This window comes from Emericellopsis atlantica, assembly GCF_019669845.1.
Source record: "Emericellopsis atlantica unplaced genomic scaffold F5Z01scaffold_52, whole genome shotgun sequence".
In the NCBI taxonomy this organism is placed as follows: Eukaryota; Fungi; Ascomycota; class Sordariomycetes; order Hypocreales; family Bionectriaceae; genus Emericellopsis; species Emericellopsis atlantica.
This window is the reverse complement of record NW_025764754.1, coordinates 23,501-40,987: the sequence shown is the minus strand read 5'-3', so window position 1 is coordinate 40,987 and position 17,487 is coordinate 23,501. Positions and strand designations below refer to the sequence as shown.

Below are 17,487 nucleotides of genomic sequence, written 5' to 3'. Positions count from 1 at the left end.
GTACCGCTATGGAGCGAGCGCGGTTGCTGTTCGACGGAGCCAGCTGCGCGGAGAACTGCCGGACCCGCTCCCTTGCCACCTCCTCCGCAAACTTGCTCGCTCTAGCCTCGTTGCGTGACTGATCCCCGACCTCCATGTCGCCCCTGGCGACCCAACATTGGCAACGGGATGTCTGAATAACAAGCTACCGTATGCCGTACGTGCGCTCACGGGCGAGGCCGTCCAGAAAGTCCGAGATCTAGATGCTCAGCCGATTATCGGTCAATCACATGGGGGGCGAACTAAGGCTTACACCGACCTCACGCTATTATTTAGATTTAGGTGGAGCAATAGTCGAAAAGAAAGGCTTCTGGTGCCTACAGCCCAGGCAGACAGAGCCCCCCACCCGTGGCGTCAATAGCAACGGTAAGCAACACTCCTAAGCCTATAAAGGAGATGGTCTGCAAAGGGGACTGCAAAATAAGTATAGACTAGGGACTAAGTTTCCAGATTTCGTTGCTACTCTTGCTTTGCTCGCTTGGTTGTTGTATTATTATACAAGGCAATCTCTTAGGTTCCCTTGCTTTTCAATGAAGCATGGGAAAAATTATCAAGGTGCTGAGACGCAGCAGTGGGCCCAAAAACTGCTTGTTGGTTGCTGAGCCCGTCTGCGCATATCTCAGCGCCAGAAACTTCGCTGTCGCTGAGAGAACCAGTCCTCGACCTGTCAAATGACTTCTCGTAACCACACAGCCTCCTAGACCAACTCCGCTCCTCCTCTTCTGCATCTCCAGATACCCCTAGGCAGCTTTGTGCCATCTCTTGGCCGGTGCACCCATCATGCAGCTCATGTCCTGCTTGGTCGCCCCTTTTCTCCATGTGCCGTCAATCATCCATGCATCGGGAACCTCAGTCATCCAACTCCTGTGTATCGACAATTGATGCGGCTCGTGGCAGCTACCGGCCCAAGGCTTGTGATCTGCGTGTGCGGTTTTGATCGAGAGGCACTGCTTGAACAGTCAGAACATTGGCCTGGACAGCTGTCAATTGGGGTTGCCATTGAATGGAGAGATCGTTTTGACTGCCCACACCGGGCTGGATGGGCATGTGGCGAATACTGGGTCGACCTAGGAATGCCACAGCAGCCGAGAATGAGTTCTGAAAGCGAAGGAGATAATGCAGGAGAAAATGATATTTGCTTCGCCGGCAACATAGGCGGGGCTGTAGTTCAATCATGCGAATCATCCACTTTGCCTCGGAACTCTTCAAACCCATAAATACTCTCGAAAGCAGTTCGTTAGCATGGCTAGGCCGGTCATGCTTATAGTTGACCGCTTCTCTGAGGTCGGGCGAGGAGAACGATGAGGAGGCTGCGACTTGATCAAGGGTTCAAGCGCGGGAATCATACAAAAAGCTACTCACACCCAACTGATCCTCCTACGTAGTGTGAGGAGCCTCGGGGTAGCGATGTTCGCTCACTCTTCTCTCCACTCATTCACGCCATGAAGAGCATCTAGAGTAGTTTTCAGCCTAGTATCCGAGCTTACGTGCTATCTACAAGGCCTCTCCTTTCTGTCGAGGTGTGCAGCCAACAGGAGCATGAATCTATTGATGGCATTCTATAACCGTAATGGGAGTACAATGGCGACAAAACAAGAGAACAATAGCGGGCACAATGGGGGCTCTTAGACAAGCCCGGCCAGGCTAAATAGTCCTTCTACGCTCTTTGTCCGTATATGCTAATGTTAGACTGTGCCTCTTTACTCTCACAACACCAGCCATGGTCTTTCCTCAAGCTACGATTGTCATTACAGGGTCTGGGGGAATAGGCACGAGCATCGCCCGTCGCATTGCCAACGGCCAACGCATCTTCTTGTCGGATGTTTCGCAAGTGAACCTAGACGGTGCTGCCGAGGCGTTGCGCCGAGATGGCCATACCGTGGAGGCTCACCTCGTCGACGTCTCCAAGTATGACCAGGTCAAGGCTTTCGCTGACACAGCTGCTGCCTCCGGTGTGCTACAAGCTGTCGTACACACAGCTGGCGTGTTTCCCAGCCAGTGATCGATTGCTCAAATCATGGAAGTCGACTTGCTAGGCACGGCCAATGTGCTCGATGCATTCTACGAGGTAGCCATGCCAGGTCAATCAATTGTCTGTGTAGGTAGCGGCTCTGCCCACGTCATGAAGGAAGAGGTTCCATTGGAGGTGCTTGACCATCTCGCCCCCCGCGACGCTCTACTTTCGCACCCAGCCATCCAAGCAACTGTGAACCCTCTGCTCGCGTACCAGATTGCCAAGCGAGGCAGCCTTGCGCGAGTGCAGCTGATGGCCAAAGCATTTGGCTTGAAGGGCGCACAGATCAACATCATCTCCCCTGGCATGATAGCGACAGAGAGGGGCAGGCTGGAGTTGGAAGGCGATATGTTGCGGGCGTACATTGAGATGCTCACAAAGGAGTCCGCAATGGACAGGCTTGGTACTGTGGATGATGTGTCGAACTTGGTCGAGTTCTTGGTTTCGGACCGGGCATCCTTCATCTCAGGTGCGGACATTGTCGTGGACGGTGGTGTTGCTGCAGCGCAACGTTGGAAAAGGGAATGACATGACTTTGCAGCCGGTGGAACGTTTCAGAGCTCTTTGGCAGCAAAGAGTACTCGTGCAATCTCATGACATAATGATTTGACCTTTCACAGCTCCCTGAGTCTATTTGGTTGTCCAGTGCAAGGGAGTGACTGTGACGGCCCGGGAAAATGGGCAGTCGATACTGAATTCCACTCTACGTCTTTCAGATCTTTCGAAATCCTTTTGGAGTTGAGTCCCGGCGAATTCAAGTTGGAGCATGGCTGTCACTTGCCCACTCAATTGACCTTGAGGAAGTGATATATGGTTGGATGGAAGCTCAAAAGCGGGAAGGACGATGGAGTCATTCATACATGTAAGGAGCATGTCCTATTTAGATTTGAGTTCAATGTGAGGTGATTAGAAAATCATAGCCGCCCGGATTCCGTCGATCCGGCGGTTGACCGCATCAAGGAATCAGCAAATTCTGACCGGCCTGCGCGCTCGCCTTGACGATTCGGCCGATTCCTTGCAGCACTGGCTCCAGCAAAGCCAGCGCAGCATCAAATACAGTGTGGCTCATCCACTTGCAAAAGGTAGCATCTAGCATTTCCCGCGGCCATTCTCCTCCTGTTTTCTCCATCAGCCCATCATCTAGTCGAAGACGGCATCGACAGCATCAGCTTCGAGTGGCAAGGCGCAGAGGATGGCGATGTGGAAATCGTTGCGCGAGTTGGGGCGAGGCGGTCGGTCGCTGCCGGGGCGCGTGGCCATGCTGGGAGTTGGCAAAAAGGCGACCACGCAACTCAAGAATGTCTCAAGGATCTATTCGAATGTGCTTTGCGAAGATATTGACCGTTCCCCGTACTTGTAGAAAGCAGTGTTGGTGCAGATCATCGAGGCAGAGCGGGGGCGTCGTACCAGCCTGATTCACGTCACACGATAAGGGCACAGCCAACAACAAGCGCGTATGCCGCCAATCAGGGGCTTAACCCGCCTCGCGGCGATGCTTGCGGTGTTGCATGTTGTGAATGAGCCTTCGAGACATAATGCGTTATTGCTGTGAGGCATGAAAAGTTTGCTCGATCAGTAGATGCCAACGCCGTTGTTATGTGCGCAAGCGGTGGAAAAGCGACGGATGGTGAGATACAGAAGCTCATGATGCGACAACCCCGAAACGGCCACATCTTCGATATACAAGTTTCTGGCTCTGCAGCAGTCTTCCAGCTTTCTATTTCTCTCTCGACGGCCTTGAGGCATTCTTCACCCTTTGAGAAGACCCATGTAGACATTGGGCCATGCGGGTAAGCTAGAAACTAATGAACGAAATGCGTGGCCACCCTGGGAAAGTGCAGGGTAAGTAAGTGAAGGTCACGGTTGCGGGGCCGGTAGCCTCCTTAAGCACAGCGAGGCTTTGTGACAACGCGGGGGGCGCACTGCCTGGTCATAATGTAATGATTGATATGTACGGTTCGAGAAAGCCTAGTTCTGTGAGCGACGAGGGCTACAAGATGTACACGAGTCGGGAGCCTCGATCTAAGCGTGCGCTGCCTTCTTTGGAGAAGCACCAAGCTAGCAGCGCATGAATAATAGGCAAGGGCAGCGCGGAAAATGAGTGATCTTTGCTAAAGCGCGCCCCGAGGGCTGAAAGTGAACTCGTCCTGTTCGTAGGTGAGATATCACGCGCAGCCCACGTTGCCATTGCACATATTTCGTATCACTTGTATTCTCGTCTGAACAGGAGAGCCTTGCTGAATGTCTCAAAAAAGGGAGAATGGAAAGACATCTTGGTTGCTGCGCCGTCTAGGGTAGGCTTAAGAAACATTGCCACGGCCGAGGCGCTGCGTTGGTGTCTTGCGGCTGTCTGGGCTTCCTACCGCCAACGCTCCCGTTACTGTCCCTCGTGCCCTTCCGACTCTTACTGCTGTTGCCCAACACCGGCGAGGCTTTTGGCATCGCCCACGAAGTTGCCGCTCCCGTCTATAGTGAGGCATGCGGATATCTCGACGTCAATGGGCCGTGGGTGGCCATCTCCGTCGATCATGGGAATGCCACATTCTGCCGAGCTGTTTCTGTGCATCGCTGCAGTCACAGCTTCGGCGATGGCAGCGGCCTGCTCGGCTGCCGACCCAGCAATATTGACAATGTTCGAGGCGAGACCAACAACCAGATGAATTCGGGGCTTCTGTGAGATACGCAACCTAACGCACCTGGTCCTATGAGGTTAGTCCCTCCGGCGGTAATAAATTTCATTCATTCCTTTTTCCTTCGCCATCGTGCGGGCCGTCAAACAATGGCTATAGGCTCGTTCCGAAGTAATCCGACGCGTGCGGTAGTGTGCCAAATAATGGAGCTGGCGATCACAACAATCCATGGTCTTTGCTCGCGACGCTCTCGTCACAAACTTGTACTCTCTCTGTTTCTTCAACGGCCACCATGGAAGAAGAACTCCAGAAGCTACGACAGCAACTTCGGGAAGAGCGATGCCGACGCGAAGACGAGCAACAGTTTAAGGTTCCGTCCTGTTCATGTAACACGAGTGTGGAATGAGCGGCGGAGAACTGACAATATGCGGTCGGGATCCACAGGGAGGTTGTGGAATACGATTGTATTAGGTGATCATCTACCCACGAAATAACTGGGAGTCGCAGACCGACAGTCTGAAATTGTTCCTAACTTTGAACTCTCATAAGGCAAGGCCGAGGTTGCGATACTCATGTTGACTCTCTCCACTCGGCGCCTCAGCATCGAGTGTATCCGTCCCACGGTCGCCATGAGGGTTATCCTTCTTTTCCGATTTCTCCCAGCTCGCCACTCCCCTGTCATTGTCATGATGTTGCGTGCTCTCCTCGGGGGCACCCACGGGCTGGAGCTCAAGACGCTCGTCGAAGCAATCATTCCGTTGGCGGGCAATCTGTCGTTGATATATCAGCCACGCTGCCTGCCCTTCAGCAAATGTCTGCTGTGCTGTTGCGACGGTGAACAAACACAGGGCAACTAGACAGAGGCAATAGAGGACATCAACTCCGGTAACACCTTGGCCTATGATGAGAGGGCTTCTCCCTAGAATAAGAGAGCCCGAGAGGTATAGTAGAAACGACGCGAGAGAAACACCACACCGCAGACCGTAGCTGTAAGCCGGGGCGTAGATACTGGTCATATGATTAGCAGTGCACACGACTTGGATCGGGACCCATACACAGCGCCGTGCGGAAAGATCATCTCTAGAAAGAGGCGTACCAGGCTGATAGATCCAGCGGCGATCACAATGCAAGCCCAGGACACGAGAAGACGGCATTCCGCGTGGTAGCGACCTGGCTTGTTCTCAAATCCGACGTTCGGCTCCCAAGGCTCGGAGGCGCCCTTGATATACGACATATCACAAGTCCTATCATTGGTGCTAGATGTAGAGATAGAGAGTTAAATATGTTAGCGGATGGAACCTGGACTCGTGACGTACTCGTTTTGGAGGTCTTCCCTCAGCACGTCGCCAAAGGCGATGGCTAGGGTGCCGCCGAAAAACATGATCACCGTGGTGATCCTGCTGACAAGCAGATGGATTTCGAGCCATCTTGGCATTCCCCTCGTAGCAACATGACGACTAGATGGCGCCATGAGAGCATGAAGTGGTGGTTGGTCCAACGGTACTGAATTTTCTGGCCCGAGTTATAGCTGTCTTGTAGTGTGAGGCGAGCCTTGAATTGTGCCGCTCGTGAGATATCACATGGCTGTGGGCCGTGATCTTCGGCCGAGGCGTTCTCATAGAAGAAGGGTGTCACCGAGAAACATGGAGATGCAGCCAAATTATTATAGCGGCGGTTTTGTGGGTGTTGATCCCGTGCAGGCACAACGCAGCCTCATTCGCCCACTGCGCAGAGTGCGCGCTGTCTTGGCATTGAAGGGCTGAGCGCCCATCCCCGGCTGTGTGGCTTGTCGGCTGACAGAGGAAATTGGGTTCAACTCCAGACAGACCCGCTAGATCAGCCTTACTAGTCACGCCTCCGCGGATGACGTTGCTAGTGCGTTGGGGCTGTTCCCCCGGCCAAGGCGGATAGATGCTAAAAGGAAGAGAGGGCAGAGTATGATCAACATTTACTTAAACATCTAGAGGGCAAAGAAAACAAATTGCTCCAGCTTCGGCGCTCAACAGTCACGCACGACATACCGAAACACGTTGCATCGACTTGCGACTGTAATTGATCGGTTCAGCTGGTTTCGCATAGAGGGCCTCATTCGGCTGTGCGGGCGACGAGACAGTCAGGGGTTTGCATCGTTGCAATCCTTTCTTGGGCTGGAGTCTGTTCGTATAACTGAAAGGTTGACTTCATCACACTGCCTCTATTGCCCGAGTAGCATCTGCCAGGGTCCCTGAAGAACAACTATCTGTGCGCGTCTTCGGCATATTCGCTCGTATCTGCGCTCGTATCTGCTCTCGTATGTAGTTGAACAACACCAATCGAGGACACTATCTTCACAAAAAGTCAGCTTCCGTGCTGCCACTTCAGCCTTCATTTTCTTCACGATCCCATATGTCACTTCTTTCCCTGTCGCAAATACTCTCCATCTCGCTATACAAATGTCAAGCGTCAAAACCATCGGGCAAGCCCTCTTGCCATTGTGCCTTCTGCACACCGCGACAGCCGACAATGTCAAACTGGACTCAACACGCGTAAACTCCGGTCCGCTGACGAAGACGTTCACACCTCCTTCGACTTGTCTGGAAGAATTCATAACCACAACTAGTGGTCCCTTCACTGAGCTGAGGCTTGGATGCCAAGGGCCTGCTGGCGACGAGTGCTGTCCGACGGGATGGGCATCAAACCGCTATTTTAGCCCCGGCGTCTGTCCACTCGGCTACCAGGCCTGCACGCTGCCGACGACGACACAAAGGGACGAGACGACCAACCTGTGCTGCCCTTCGTATGTACCATCCGCGGGTCATGAAATTGTCCCTCTCATACAGTCCCTCTATGGAACGCTTGCTGACCTGCGTCTATCTCCGATAGCGGCTTCGACTGCGTAACGGACCTCCATTATGCTACATGCCACAGCCTGCTCCAAACGCCGGAGCCGTTCCCGTACAGCTGGAATGGTACCACCGGAACATTAACAGTTACTTGGGTTACCGCAACCGCAATCCAAATCAGGTTCAAGGCGTCAGACAGCGACATCGTTCCCATTCCGACGGCGTCATTCAGCCTACCGGGCAAACCGATGAGCATGGGAGTCAAAGCTGGAATCGGGGTCGGGGCCACCGTCGGTACCATAGCTCTCCTTGTGGGACTATGCTGTGGGATTCGCAAGTATAGATCTCGACGACAGCGGGCTGGTGGCATGATTTCATCAACACAGGGCCCGTCGCTGCTGGACAGTCCCTCCGAAGTCCCGCTTGGAACGTACCCCGACGACAACCAGGCTCCTCCGCTCTATACAAGAAAATAGTTCTTTCAGCAAGTCGAAGACACGATGCCCTCCCTGAGCCCAAAGGTCCGACACAAAGGCGGGCTAACACAAAGAAGAGCAGCAGGAGAGGGCAACGCCAATCTACAGCAAGAAACCAACGTTGGAACTTGTTAATGCCGCCAAACTTGGCTCCTCTCGGGTCTTCGCCAGCCGGGAGCTGGTCATACGGACTGATTCGGGTTTTATCAAGTCCCATCAACCCCCTATCACGGCGAGCCCAAGACCGCTTCACACATATACCCGGCGTCTGCGAGCTTGGACTCGACTTTGCCGGTTTTCCGATATGAATCGGTTTGCGGGCTCGATTTCGTAGACCTGGGGAGTGATCATGCTGAGAGCGCGTGAACTGCTGTGGTGTCGCCTCAGGATCTTGGATCTGCACAGCTTGTCAGTAGTCCCGATGACTGTTTTCAATTTCATTCCTCCTACCACTTTGTTTACGTTAAAAGGACGCCAGCCACGCGGGCGGCATACTCTGACTCTCCATTCGTGGTGTGTTGGCTCCCAGTAGCCAGCAAACATGGGTACATTCGCCTTCAACCCCAGCTGGCAGCCTTTGTTGAGCCAACTAGGTCCACTTTTGCGTGCTGTCGACTTTTCCTTCTCCTCGTCCGTCATTTTTGTCTTCACTTTCGCCCTGGTACGAGCCATTGTAGGAGCCAAGGTAGCAACGAATATGGCCGGCATGATTTCGACAAGCGATGTTGACGTCGGTGCTAGTAAATATTCAACACGGATAAATCCCTTATCGAGGTATTCAAGGAGGGGTTTTCGAAGGACAAGGAGCTCTTCGCGGGTCATATTGAATAACGGTCCCCACGGAGGGCTGTTTCTCATCCCAAGCTGTTTACGATTAACCTCTGCCTGGAGAGCATTTCCCGTTGCTATGGGCGAAGCATATAGCCCCAGCCAGTGGCTTGCATCCGAGGACTATGAATTTGGCGTTTCATCTCCCGCTCATGTCATCGATGCGTCTAGCAAGCCCAAGGCATTGTGCGTGTTGTACAATCTTTTCTAACAGGCGTTCATTCAGACCAAACACTCGATCTGGCCTCCATTCGGGGAAGAGACATGACAAGAATGCCACTGCTGCTGGGCCTCGCCGAGTAATAGCTTCATTGTGCTTGTTGAACCAGGCTTGAATGATAAGCGTTTTGCGCCCTTGGCTATTGCCAATGCTCGATGACTTCTTAGCGTTGCTCTCAAGGCTTTCGAACAGGTCAGAGAGCAATCTAAAGGGGAACGGCATGATTGAAAGAGACAGAATAAGAAAAGGCCAATGCCAGTGAAAACAAGAAAGGGGGAATGCCAGCTTCTATACTGCATAGATCTGGGCAGACTACTCATCGATGAGTGAAAAGGCTCTCTTACTTGGCAGTCCTTGCCGCCGAGCGTTTTGTGATGAAAAGTACTCATGATGAATCGCCCATCGAAAGGCTCCACGTTTTACTAGGACCATCGAGTGCCCATCTGCCACCGTGAGCTAGTATGCCGGGTGAGGGAGGGCCCTGATTCGACCATACGCTGGCCGAGGTTCATGAATGTAGATCTTCTGAGCTGCGCCCGGGCAGCACAAGCGTTTGACAGGGACTCCGCAGCCAGACTACATTTGGGCATTAGACCAGCTGCGCTTCATCTATGAGTATTGCGGCGCAAGGCTTCCAACAGTGATCCTTACGGACCGCTGCCTTGCGTATATGAATGCAGTATCAGCCGAGGCGACGTGTATGTTTGGTTCTCCTTCAGGTGCACCTAAGCTCACTGGTACCATTGGTGAGCATAGCACCATAACGCTCTGCCAGAGTTGCTGGAACGGGGATGAAGCCGGGTACTCATACTGTGGCATTCTTTAGGACGGCGTCCCCTCTGTTAAAAGACCTTGCTCTACCCTCGCCAAGTACTGCATGATGACACGTTCCACGCTCGATCAATGCTACACGCCCCCGGTGGCATCTCGTTGTCGATGCAGCTTGCGGTGAGCGCGAAGGTTCTCCAATCTTACGAAACAATGGCCGCACAGCATGCAAAAATACCTGGGTGGGTTTGTACTGTGCTTCCTGCCAGGCATTAGTCCTTTCAGTGTCTGAAGAAGGTCTAGACAGGGTTACCCCCTCATTGATGTGTCTTCTCACATGTTCTGCACGCGAGTAGCTTTTCGGACAGCGCGAAAAATTGCAATAGAAGCGCTTTCGAACAGTCTCACTGCTGACTTTGGCGATTTTATCCTTGGGGAACTCACACAATACCGGTGCCTTGTCTGATGTAAATTGTGCACTATGCACCATGTGAGAGTCACGATCGAGCTGTGATTCGCCCGCCCAACAGTCGGAAGTCAGCCAGGAGACGTCATCCCACCAATTCGTACCCAGATGTGTGCCGAACAGCCAAAATTCTGTCTCGGAGGGGGAAAGGTTTGCGTCAATTTGCGCCATGGAGCTCTTTGTCGCAGATACGGAAGCCCGAGTCGCAGCACGCCCACTCCATTATTACTTCCTTGTTACATATACACATCGGATGACCCTGGCCGCTTTCGCCCTGCATTAACCACGGCATTCTGCACTCGGTCTTGAAAGTGGACGCAGGTTCTCCGCTAGTAAGTATGTCTACTTCTATGCTCGACGCCCAGATGTGGTCATTATATTGTATCAGTCGGCCATCAGCGATACTATAGCATTCTCTCCTCGTGCCGTTACTTTCGTCCATATGGCTAGCGGCTTCATCTAGCCCGTCCAAGATGGTAGGAGATCTCCACCATAATGCCGCTCTCGTTCGGACCGGGGCGGTGCGCTTCCGACTCTACAAGTATGGTCGTGCATGTCCCGGCCTGGTTGGAGGGGAATAGCTGTCAATATGCTCCAGTGCCTCCAATAGCCATACGCGCCGTTCACGAGCCTAGCGGCTGGAAACCGGGCGAAAATGAGGGCGCAGTGTCCGCCAAGTGCTCTGAGACAAGCGAAAATCCACAAGGCGGAGGGACAGCTGCAAGTATCGGCGGATTTCGTGGCCAATCTTGCCAGGCAAGACAACGAGCGGTCAGAGGTGGTGCAAGAGAGCGAGAGGGCTGTGGACCTGGCCCACGCTCGTTTCAAACAATCTGTGCTGGAGATTGTCGAAGCAATGAATACATTCATGAGGCCTTGACTGCGGGGACCGCAAGGCAGGCGATGGGACAATGGTGCCGGCTCCAGGTGGTGTGGGAGCTCGTCGGGCGCGATTGGACAGGCTGCGGGAACGCGACTTGTGTTATAGAGGGACAATAGCGAGCACATTGCCGTATTGGGGCTTCAATAGACAATACTCAGACAACAAAACTAAAGATATTCAAGATTGATGTACAGTGCGGCGTTCGAATAAAGAGTCAAAACCCACCGCTCGCAGCATCCAGCTCAGCTCCCTAGAGAAAGACCAATCTTGCGAACCTATCCGATTCACAACGACGCGTCTGCGCTACTATGCAAACCACGATGGCGAACCACGTCCCACCACCATACTCAGGCCAGCCACGACGATACCCTGGGCCAGTCAGCGCCGTCGTCGCACCCCAGGCGGCTCTAGCCAACAACGACTACGCGTTTCGCATTTGCATTGACACGTCCACAACTATCCGCCAGGACAAGAACATTGTCAATATTGCTGGGTCGGCAGCCGAGCAGGCCGCTGCCATCGCCGAAGCTGTGACTGCAGCGATGCACAGAAACAGCTCGGCAGAATGTGGTATTCCCATGATCGACGGAGATGGCCACCCACGGCCCATTGACGTCGAGATATCCGCATGCCTCACTATAGACGGGAGCGGCAACTTCGTGGGCGATGCCAAAAGCCTCGCCGGTGTTGGGCAACAGCAGTAAGAGTCGGAAGGGCACGAGGGACAGTAACGGGAGCGTTGGCGGTAGGAAGCCCAGACAGCCGCAAGACACCAACGCAGCGCCTCGGCCGTGGCAATGTTTCTTAAGCCTACCCTAGACGGCGCAGCAACCAAGATGTCTTTCCATTCTCCCTTTTTTGAGACATTCAGCAAGGCTCTGCTGTTCAGACGAAAACATAAGTAATACGAATATACCCCCACGACGAACTCTTCGTGACCGTGGAAGCCGACTACCACCGGCGTCTACTGCAACCGCGTTCGGGAATACAACCTTTCTAATTCAGAGCCGCTTCTACCGTTGAAAGCACAAAATCTGCTTTTAACCACTGCACAAAGGTGCTCAGAAGATACATGTTTTGACTTTGCTCAGGCAACACAGAAAGATCTGCTTAAAAAAATGATTGGGATTGTCCGGAGTCGCCAGCTTGAGGAGGCATCCGTGATAGTATGCGAGACTTTTTGAATAGAGGGGTTATCAAACGCCGCCGTAACATGTGCAGAGAATATCGCTCTGCTGCTTCAGACCTCTTGGCAAAGAACGGTCAGAAGTGGATGTAGTCGACGGCGCTGTTTAGGGGTAGCGTACTACAAAGGTACTGATCCATTGCTCTCAAGGCCTCCGAGGCCATCCCGTCCTCTAGCAAGTGGTCAATTGGAGCAGCGAAATTACGCAGATCGACACCCGCCTTTAGTCGACCGACATGGACATCCAGTTCTTGCAATTTATGCGTTAAAGTTTGTCCTGTTTTACGAGAGAAGGTTGGTAGCGAAATCAGGTGAAATAGAGAGCCACCTATTCTTCAGCCAGGTTAGTTCCAAATATGATAGCATGCCTGATCACCGACAATAGGCTGACCACGTTTCTTCCCAGTCGCGCAAGGGGCCGTCCGATATGGATACGCACTCAAGATCCAGCCCGCAGGGGCACGAGACACCCTCTCCCTCTGGCGGAGCTAGCCCGACCGGCGAAGACGATTCGAATCGGGTGGATTTCGCTCAAGGCCGAGTTCTGTAGGTCTCGTCTGATTACTGTGGGTTTGGCTAGCTGATCATTGACTGCGTCTACTACAGATATATATTTGAACAAAACTCGCAGTTCAACAGGGCTATACTCCTGCTGCTGTATGGGTTCTGTATTCGTCTACATCATGAAGACTACGCCTATATTCGCGCTTTCATAGAGCGACATTTGAGCTTGCGATGCGTTTTGCAACGGCCGTATCATTGGCAACAGAAATCTACGCCGGAGTTGAGCTCTGTAAGTTGATGTCCGATTCACCTCTATTCTTCCGCTTTATTCAGGTGAACATGATATGGATTGTCCTGATGCTCACAAGGGTTCTAGTCGAGACAGAAATGCTATAGGAGGGTCACGGTCTCTTTTCACATGACTTATCTAACGCTTGACGCCAACGAAATGGATGGAGCGAGAGATGTATTTGACCGAGCTTCACTATTTCCATTCATCCACAAACCAGGAATCGGGAAACAGAAAGGGAAATATATTTTCCAGGCTTCCGCTTCGGTGCTGCTCACACTTACAGTCCCGGAAGAATCAGAGTCCCATGAAGAAGAACTCAGTCTGTTGCAACATCCGCAAGCCCTGTGGGTCGTCCTTGTTATCAACGCTCAGCGACAGTTCGTCTTCGAAAACAGACCTGCACAGCACTCCACACCCATTGCCCAGTTTATTCGTGGCGTTAGGTCGTCACTATACTCGCAAAGAATGCACGCGCAATCTATATACAATGCTTTGAGTGAGGCACTGAAAACCTGCGATAACGGATGTCTCTTCGATGACGAGAACTTCTCGAAATCAACGTTATACCACTTCGCCATTAAGGCGTGCGATGAACTGGAGGCATCGATAGCTTCGAGTCTGGTATTCATGCGGAGAACGCTGAATAACTATGTCACCCGACTGTGCAAAGAGGCTCATCCTTGTGAGCAGACTGGAATAGGCTATTGGTCACAGAAAATGGAAGAGGAAACAATCGCACTGGAAGATTTGGAGGCTCAAATACACAAATTAGGTTCGCAAGCCCGAGAGAGTGTAAGAAAACCCAGCCTCATGACAATACTGATTATCGGGCGTTTCTAACACAAAATTCAGCGCAACGCTGTAAGAATCCCACAGGCTCTTTAATCACCAAATCTGCAACTAATACACGTAGCTCAACGGAGTCACCGCAGTACTGGAAGCTCGGGCAGCCTTACAGCAAGGAGAACGTATGAAATCTCTAGCATATCTTGCGACGATATATCTGCCACTAACGGCAGCTGCGGTAAGTATTTGGCATTTGTCAGTCAATTGATGTATTGCTGACAACGGTGTGCCAGTCGCTGTATAGCATGAGTGTTCTTCCCGAATCCGCATCGTTCGCGTCGTTCCTCATCTTCTTCGCGATATTGTTCTTCTTCACTATACTGCTGGGACTGAACCTGTCAGTACTGTCGGCTCTTCCTGCGAAAACGGCCCGTTACTTTCGAAGACGGTCGTTTGCAAAACGTCAGCGAGATCTATCGCCTACGCTTCCCTCATGGATGGAGAACTACATCAACGCGTATATATCTCTTCTCGACCGGTCTAGCAACGTCTGTGTCATCGGCTTTGATTATGGACTAACATCAAGACCAAATGGCTTCCTCTGGTGGATACCTTACCTTCTCTATCGGTTCATGTTTTTCGTTTTTCGAACATTGCCAGCTCTTGTGTTGCGCCACTGCTTGATCCCAGAAATCCTGTATCCTCGATACCAGTGGCTTCTGTTCCAGTTCAGGCACAACCGATACGTCACCATCGTATTTCATCCCGCTCTTTTCGTGATAGATGCCATTCGGTTTAGCCTTGTTCCGGCCTGGGTTGTCCTGGCCGCCTGCATCATATGTTATCTCGTTCTACAGGACGCGTTCATTGGGATCTTCAAGTTATTGGCATGGCTGCTGAAGCAGAAGCCACATGTACTACGAATGGAGGAGGAGCTTGGGTAGATTTCAATGGAATGCGACGGGCTAGAAAGACAGCTTCCGCCTAGACAACACTGTGACTGACATAGCTTCAAGCCTCGCAAGCCCCTCTGAAACACCAGGCCATCGAGGGTGCCCAACACCTCCTCGAGAAGCGGCGAAAGTCGGGCAAAAAGGAATAGTCAGAACATTGGCCTGGACAGCTGTCAATTGGGGTAGCTATTGAATGGGGGCCGTCAGGGGTGGCTTTGTACAGGGGAGTTGGCGATCCATGGTTGGAGACCCACCACTGTCGGCCATTTCTTGCTGTCGTGGATCTCTGTTCAGCACGATCTCCACCACGCTTCATCCATGTAAGCCAATCGCACCAACACCCCCCTCCGAATATGGAAATTTTAAGAAGCACCCTAGTCCGACTGTTAATGATGGACGCAAAGGCGGACATGCACGGCCGTTGTTCAAGGTTTCCTTCTCGTGGGGGTTATGCCAACTTACACCCCAACAGACGCCTGCCACCCCTCTGCCTCTTTGTCTGGGTTAGACAATGCATTGAAAGGTGCAATGTTCTTTGTCTACCGAGTTCGGCTGTTGTGCGTTATCAGGGTCTTGGGAAAGATGGTATTCGGCCGTCTTGTGACCCCGCATCGAGTGATGCCGTCGTGCAATAGCATTGGTCAGCGGATCGCTGATGGCACGGCCACTACGCGCCACGTTCGTGGTTGGCTATCACCAGCGAAATGGGCGTCCCGGGCGGACACAACCCAGTAGTAACCAGCAGCCCACGGGTCAATCCTCACTCGCTCTGCTTTGACGAGGAGTCCGTCTCCAGGAGCGCCTGTTGCAATGCGAAGTGGCACGCAAAGACGCGCCTGCGATCGGACAACGCGATGGCCCGAGGAATCCGAACCCTCTCAACACGCGGTGGATGCGCGAGGGGAAGCTCTGCATTACTCGGTGTAGTCGGAAGCGTGATGTGGCCTACGTGCGTAGATGCTGTAAGCGGCGGTTTGGTTCTTCGTATGTGGCCTAGCCTGATGGGGGCATTGAAGACCTTTTATGATACGTGCGACCATTTCACCCCGTACAGACCCTTTGTCTAATTTTGCCCAGAGTCCGTAAGGATGCTAGGTCTAGCCTGAATTAGACGACGTATCCATTGCGAGACCAGTGCGAGCGGCTTTGATAGGTTGCACCTGATCGTTTCCACGAAGCTGGCACCATAGCATAGACCTCAATTCAGGGGTCATAAGGAGTGTGTCTGTGAATGGTTGCCAGGCGCGGCCAATTGACTAATGCTGTACTACATGTCGCTCCGACGTCGGCGTCCTACCCCACCTTGTGCTCATGGGGCCGTGCTAGTCCTGTTGGAAAGAACATGGTACGTTCTTTCCACCATGATTCCACTCTCGTTCATGCCTTGGTGGTGTGCCTCGGGGTCTACGATTATGGTTGTCCGTGTCCCAGGCTGGTTCGAGTGCACAGCTTTTGATGTGCTCCCGTGCCTTCGATGCCCGTCCAGGTCGTTCGTCTTAGTTCGCACGGACTCGCCCAGCCGGGGGAACCCCTTGACCAGGAGCTGCCGCACAGCCGGGAAACAGGCGCACATCAAGCCCACCGCATCTCACAAGGCAGCCTCGAATTACCCTTCCTACCCAACGTGCTCATAGGATGCACCTTGGAATGCGCACGCCAATATTGTTTGGCACCCGAGGACGAACTGCTGTGCGCACGAAGACTCGTGTTACTGAACTCTGAACTGTATTCCTACTCGGTTGTAGCCGCTAATTTAACCGCAGCCATGCCCGGTGAGCGGGGCCTGGCAGGCAGCCGACGCGGCCGGATTAACCTCCGGCCGCCCCACTTCGCCAGTGCAATGTAAACAAAGCCCCGACCAGCTGCCCCCAGAATTCCCGCTTTAGAGCGTGGTTCTTTACTAATATGCAGTCTGTCTAGGCTCCGTCGAAGCGACTCGCCTCATGTCTTGGGTCTGCATACCTACAGTCTCCCCCCAATGCTTAGCTTTGTCTGGTTTGGGACTCGATCCTAAAATGCCCAAGGATCCCCGTCAGTTCTATGAACTTGATGGCTTTTGCGGCTGCCTTGCGCTCGCTCAATATGTCCCGGAGGTCGTGTCGTCCGGAGAGGTGGCCTAGTTCCTGGTGTCGGAGTTGTCGATACTTGCGGCATCGCAGCAGGACGTGCGATACCGTTTGGCGTCCTTCCCGGCATGGGCAATTGGCAAGACTCGTGTTACGACCCAACATGCGACCACATGCGCCGCCAAGCAGCCCGCACGTGACATGACGCATTATCCACTATTTTCCACCAAAGACAGCCTTTGCGCTTGGTGCCGCCCTTGCCACCGTTGTTGCAGTCTTTGAAATTGTCATACTATAAAAAATCTTGCTGTTCATGGAATGTGCATCCCTTAATCCAAAAGTGACAACGTTGTCACCTTCGTACAGAGACGTGATGTTCAGATGTCGGTTCCTGGATTATTCGCGATTGGGACCATAGCCGGCGGCTTCCTTGGCTGCTTGATCAGCTGCTGAGACCACAATCTCGTTTCCTTTCGTTCTCTCCGTCAAGCTACATCAATAAGCCACCCATCACCACGCACTCACCCCCTCCCCCAGGTGTGGCCCTCCACCAC

At 52.8% G+C, this 17,487-nt stretch overlaps 7 protein-coding genes across 7 annotated transcripts; 4 read left to right on the top strand and 3 right to left on the bottom strand.

Annotated features, from left to right (window-relative positions):
* Positions 1-1,759: 1,759 nt before the first annotated feature.
* On the top strand, positions 1,760-2,581 carry F5Z01DRAFT_640942 (uncharacterized protein; the record flags this gene model as incomplete). The annotated part of the gene is made up of 2 exons (XM_046262551.1): positions 1,760-1,991; positions 2,064-2,581. The coding sequence occupies 2 exons, from the start codon at positions 1,760-1,762 to the stop codon at positions 2,579-2,581; spliced, it is 750 nt and encodes a 249-aa protein (XP_046113645.1).
* Positions 2,582-5,109: 2,528 nt separating this feature from the next.
* Positions 5,110-6,356, bottom strand: F5Z01DRAFT_668360 (uncharacterized protein). The gene is made up of 3 exons (XM_046264342.1): positions 6,000-6,356; positions 5,739-5,939; positions 5,110-5,691 (listed from the first exon to the last, which is right to left on the bottom strand). The coding sequence occupies exons 1-3, from the start codon at positions 6,152-6,154 to the stop codon at positions 5,226-5,228; spliced, it is 822 nt and encodes a 273-aa protein (XP_046113644.1). The 5' UTR covers positions 6,155-6,356; the 3' UTR covers positions 5,110-5,225.
* A 296-nt stretch (positions 6,357-6,652) lies between these two features.
* On the top strand, positions 6,653-8,364 carry F5Z01DRAFT_715498 (uncharacterized protein). Its single transcript, XM_046266519.1, has 2 exons — positions 6,653-7,459; positions 7,546-8,364. The coding sequence occupies exons 1-2, from the start codon at positions 7,116-7,118 to the stop codon at positions 7,979-7,981; spliced, it is 780 nt and encodes a 259-aa protein (XP_046113643.1). The 5' UTR covers positions 6,653-7,115; the 3' UTR covers positions 7,982-8,364.
* Positions 8,231-8,803, bottom strand: F5Z01DRAFT_640939 (uncharacterized protein; the record flags this gene model as incomplete). Its single annotated transcript, XM_046262550.1, has 1 exon — positions 8,231-8,803. One exon carries the CDS (start codon positions 8,801-8,803, stop codon positions 8,231-8,233), a length of 573 nt encoding a protein of 190 aa, XP_046113642.1.
* Positions 8,804-9,895: 1,092 nt separating this feature from the next.
* On the bottom strand, positions 9,896-10,578 carry F5Z01DRAFT_467400 (uncharacterized protein). The gene is made up of 2 exons (XM_046259972.1): positions 10,111-10,578; positions 9,896-10,055 (listed from the first exon to the last, which is right to left on the bottom strand). The coding sequence occupies exons 1-2, from the start codon at positions 10,432-10,434 to the stop codon at positions 9,936-9,938; spliced, it is 444 nt and encodes a 147-aa protein (XP_046113641.1). The 5' UTR covers positions 10,435-10,578; the 3' UTR covers positions 9,896-9,935.
* Positions 10,579-11,307: 729 nt separating this feature from the next.
* On the top strand, positions 11,308-12,201 carry F5Z01DRAFT_668356 (uncharacterized protein). Its single transcript, XM_046264341.1, has one exon. The coding sequence runs from the start codon at positions 11,455-11,457 to the stop codon at positions 11,848-11,850; it is 396 nt and encodes a 131-aa protein (XP_046113640.1). The 5' UTR covers positions 11,308-11,454; the 3' UTR covers positions 11,851-12,201.
* Positions 12,202-12,427: 226 nt separating this feature from the next.
* Positions 12,428-14,948, top strand: F5Z01DRAFT_745981 (uncharacterized protein; the record flags this gene model as incomplete). The annotated part of the gene is made up of 9 exons (XM_046266942.1): positions 12,428-12,596; positions 12,644-12,675; positions 12,739-12,878; positions 12,939-13,125; positions 13,213-13,920; positions 13,981-13,989; positions 14,042-14,152; positions 14,208-14,794; positions 14,924-14,948. The coding sequence occupies exons 1-9, from the start codon at positions 12,569-12,571 to the stop codon at positions 14,946-14,948; spliced, it is 1,827 nt and encodes a 608-aa protein (XP_046113639.1). The 5' UTR covers positions 12,428-12,568.
* Between the last annotated feature and the right edge of the window lie 2,539 nt (positions 14,949-17,487).

Excerpts from the sequence above, each read along its gene's own strand:
- F5Z01DRAFT_668360 (XM_046264342.1), bottom strand. The coding sequence starts at position 6,154 with ATGGCGCCATCTAGTCGTCATGTTGCTACGAGGGGAATGCCAAGATGG. Across the intron at positions 5,940-5,999 it reads AGGGAAGACCTCCAAAACGA|CACCAATGATAGGACTTGTG; the intron begins GTACGTCACGAG and ends CTCTACATCTAG. Across the intron at positions 5,692-5,738 it reads ATCTTTCCGCACGGCGCTGT|TATCTACGCCCCGGCTTACA; the intron begins GTATGGGTCCCG and ends TCATATGACCAG.
- F5Z01DRAFT_715498 (XM_046266519.1), top strand. The coding sequence starts at position 7,116 with ATGTCAAGCGTCAAAACCATCGGGCAAGCCCTCTTGCCATTGTGCCTT. Across the intron at positions 7,460-7,545 it reads ACCAACCTGTGCTGCCCTTC|CGGCTTCGACTGCGTAACGG; the intron begins GTATGTACCATC and ends TATCTCCGATAG.
- F5Z01DRAFT_467400 (XM_046259972.1), bottom strand. The coding sequence starts at position 10,434 with ATGGCGCAAATTGACGCAAACCTTTCCCCCTCCGAGACAGAATTTTGG. Across the intron at positions 10,056-10,110 it reads GAAGACACATCAATGAGGGG|CACAGTACAAACCCACCCAG; the intron begins GTAACCCTGTCT and ends CCTGGCAGGAAG.
- F5Z01DRAFT_668356 (XM_046264341.1), top strand. The coding sequence starts at position 11,455 with ATGCAAACCACGATGGCGAACCACGTCCCACCACCATACTCAGGCCAG.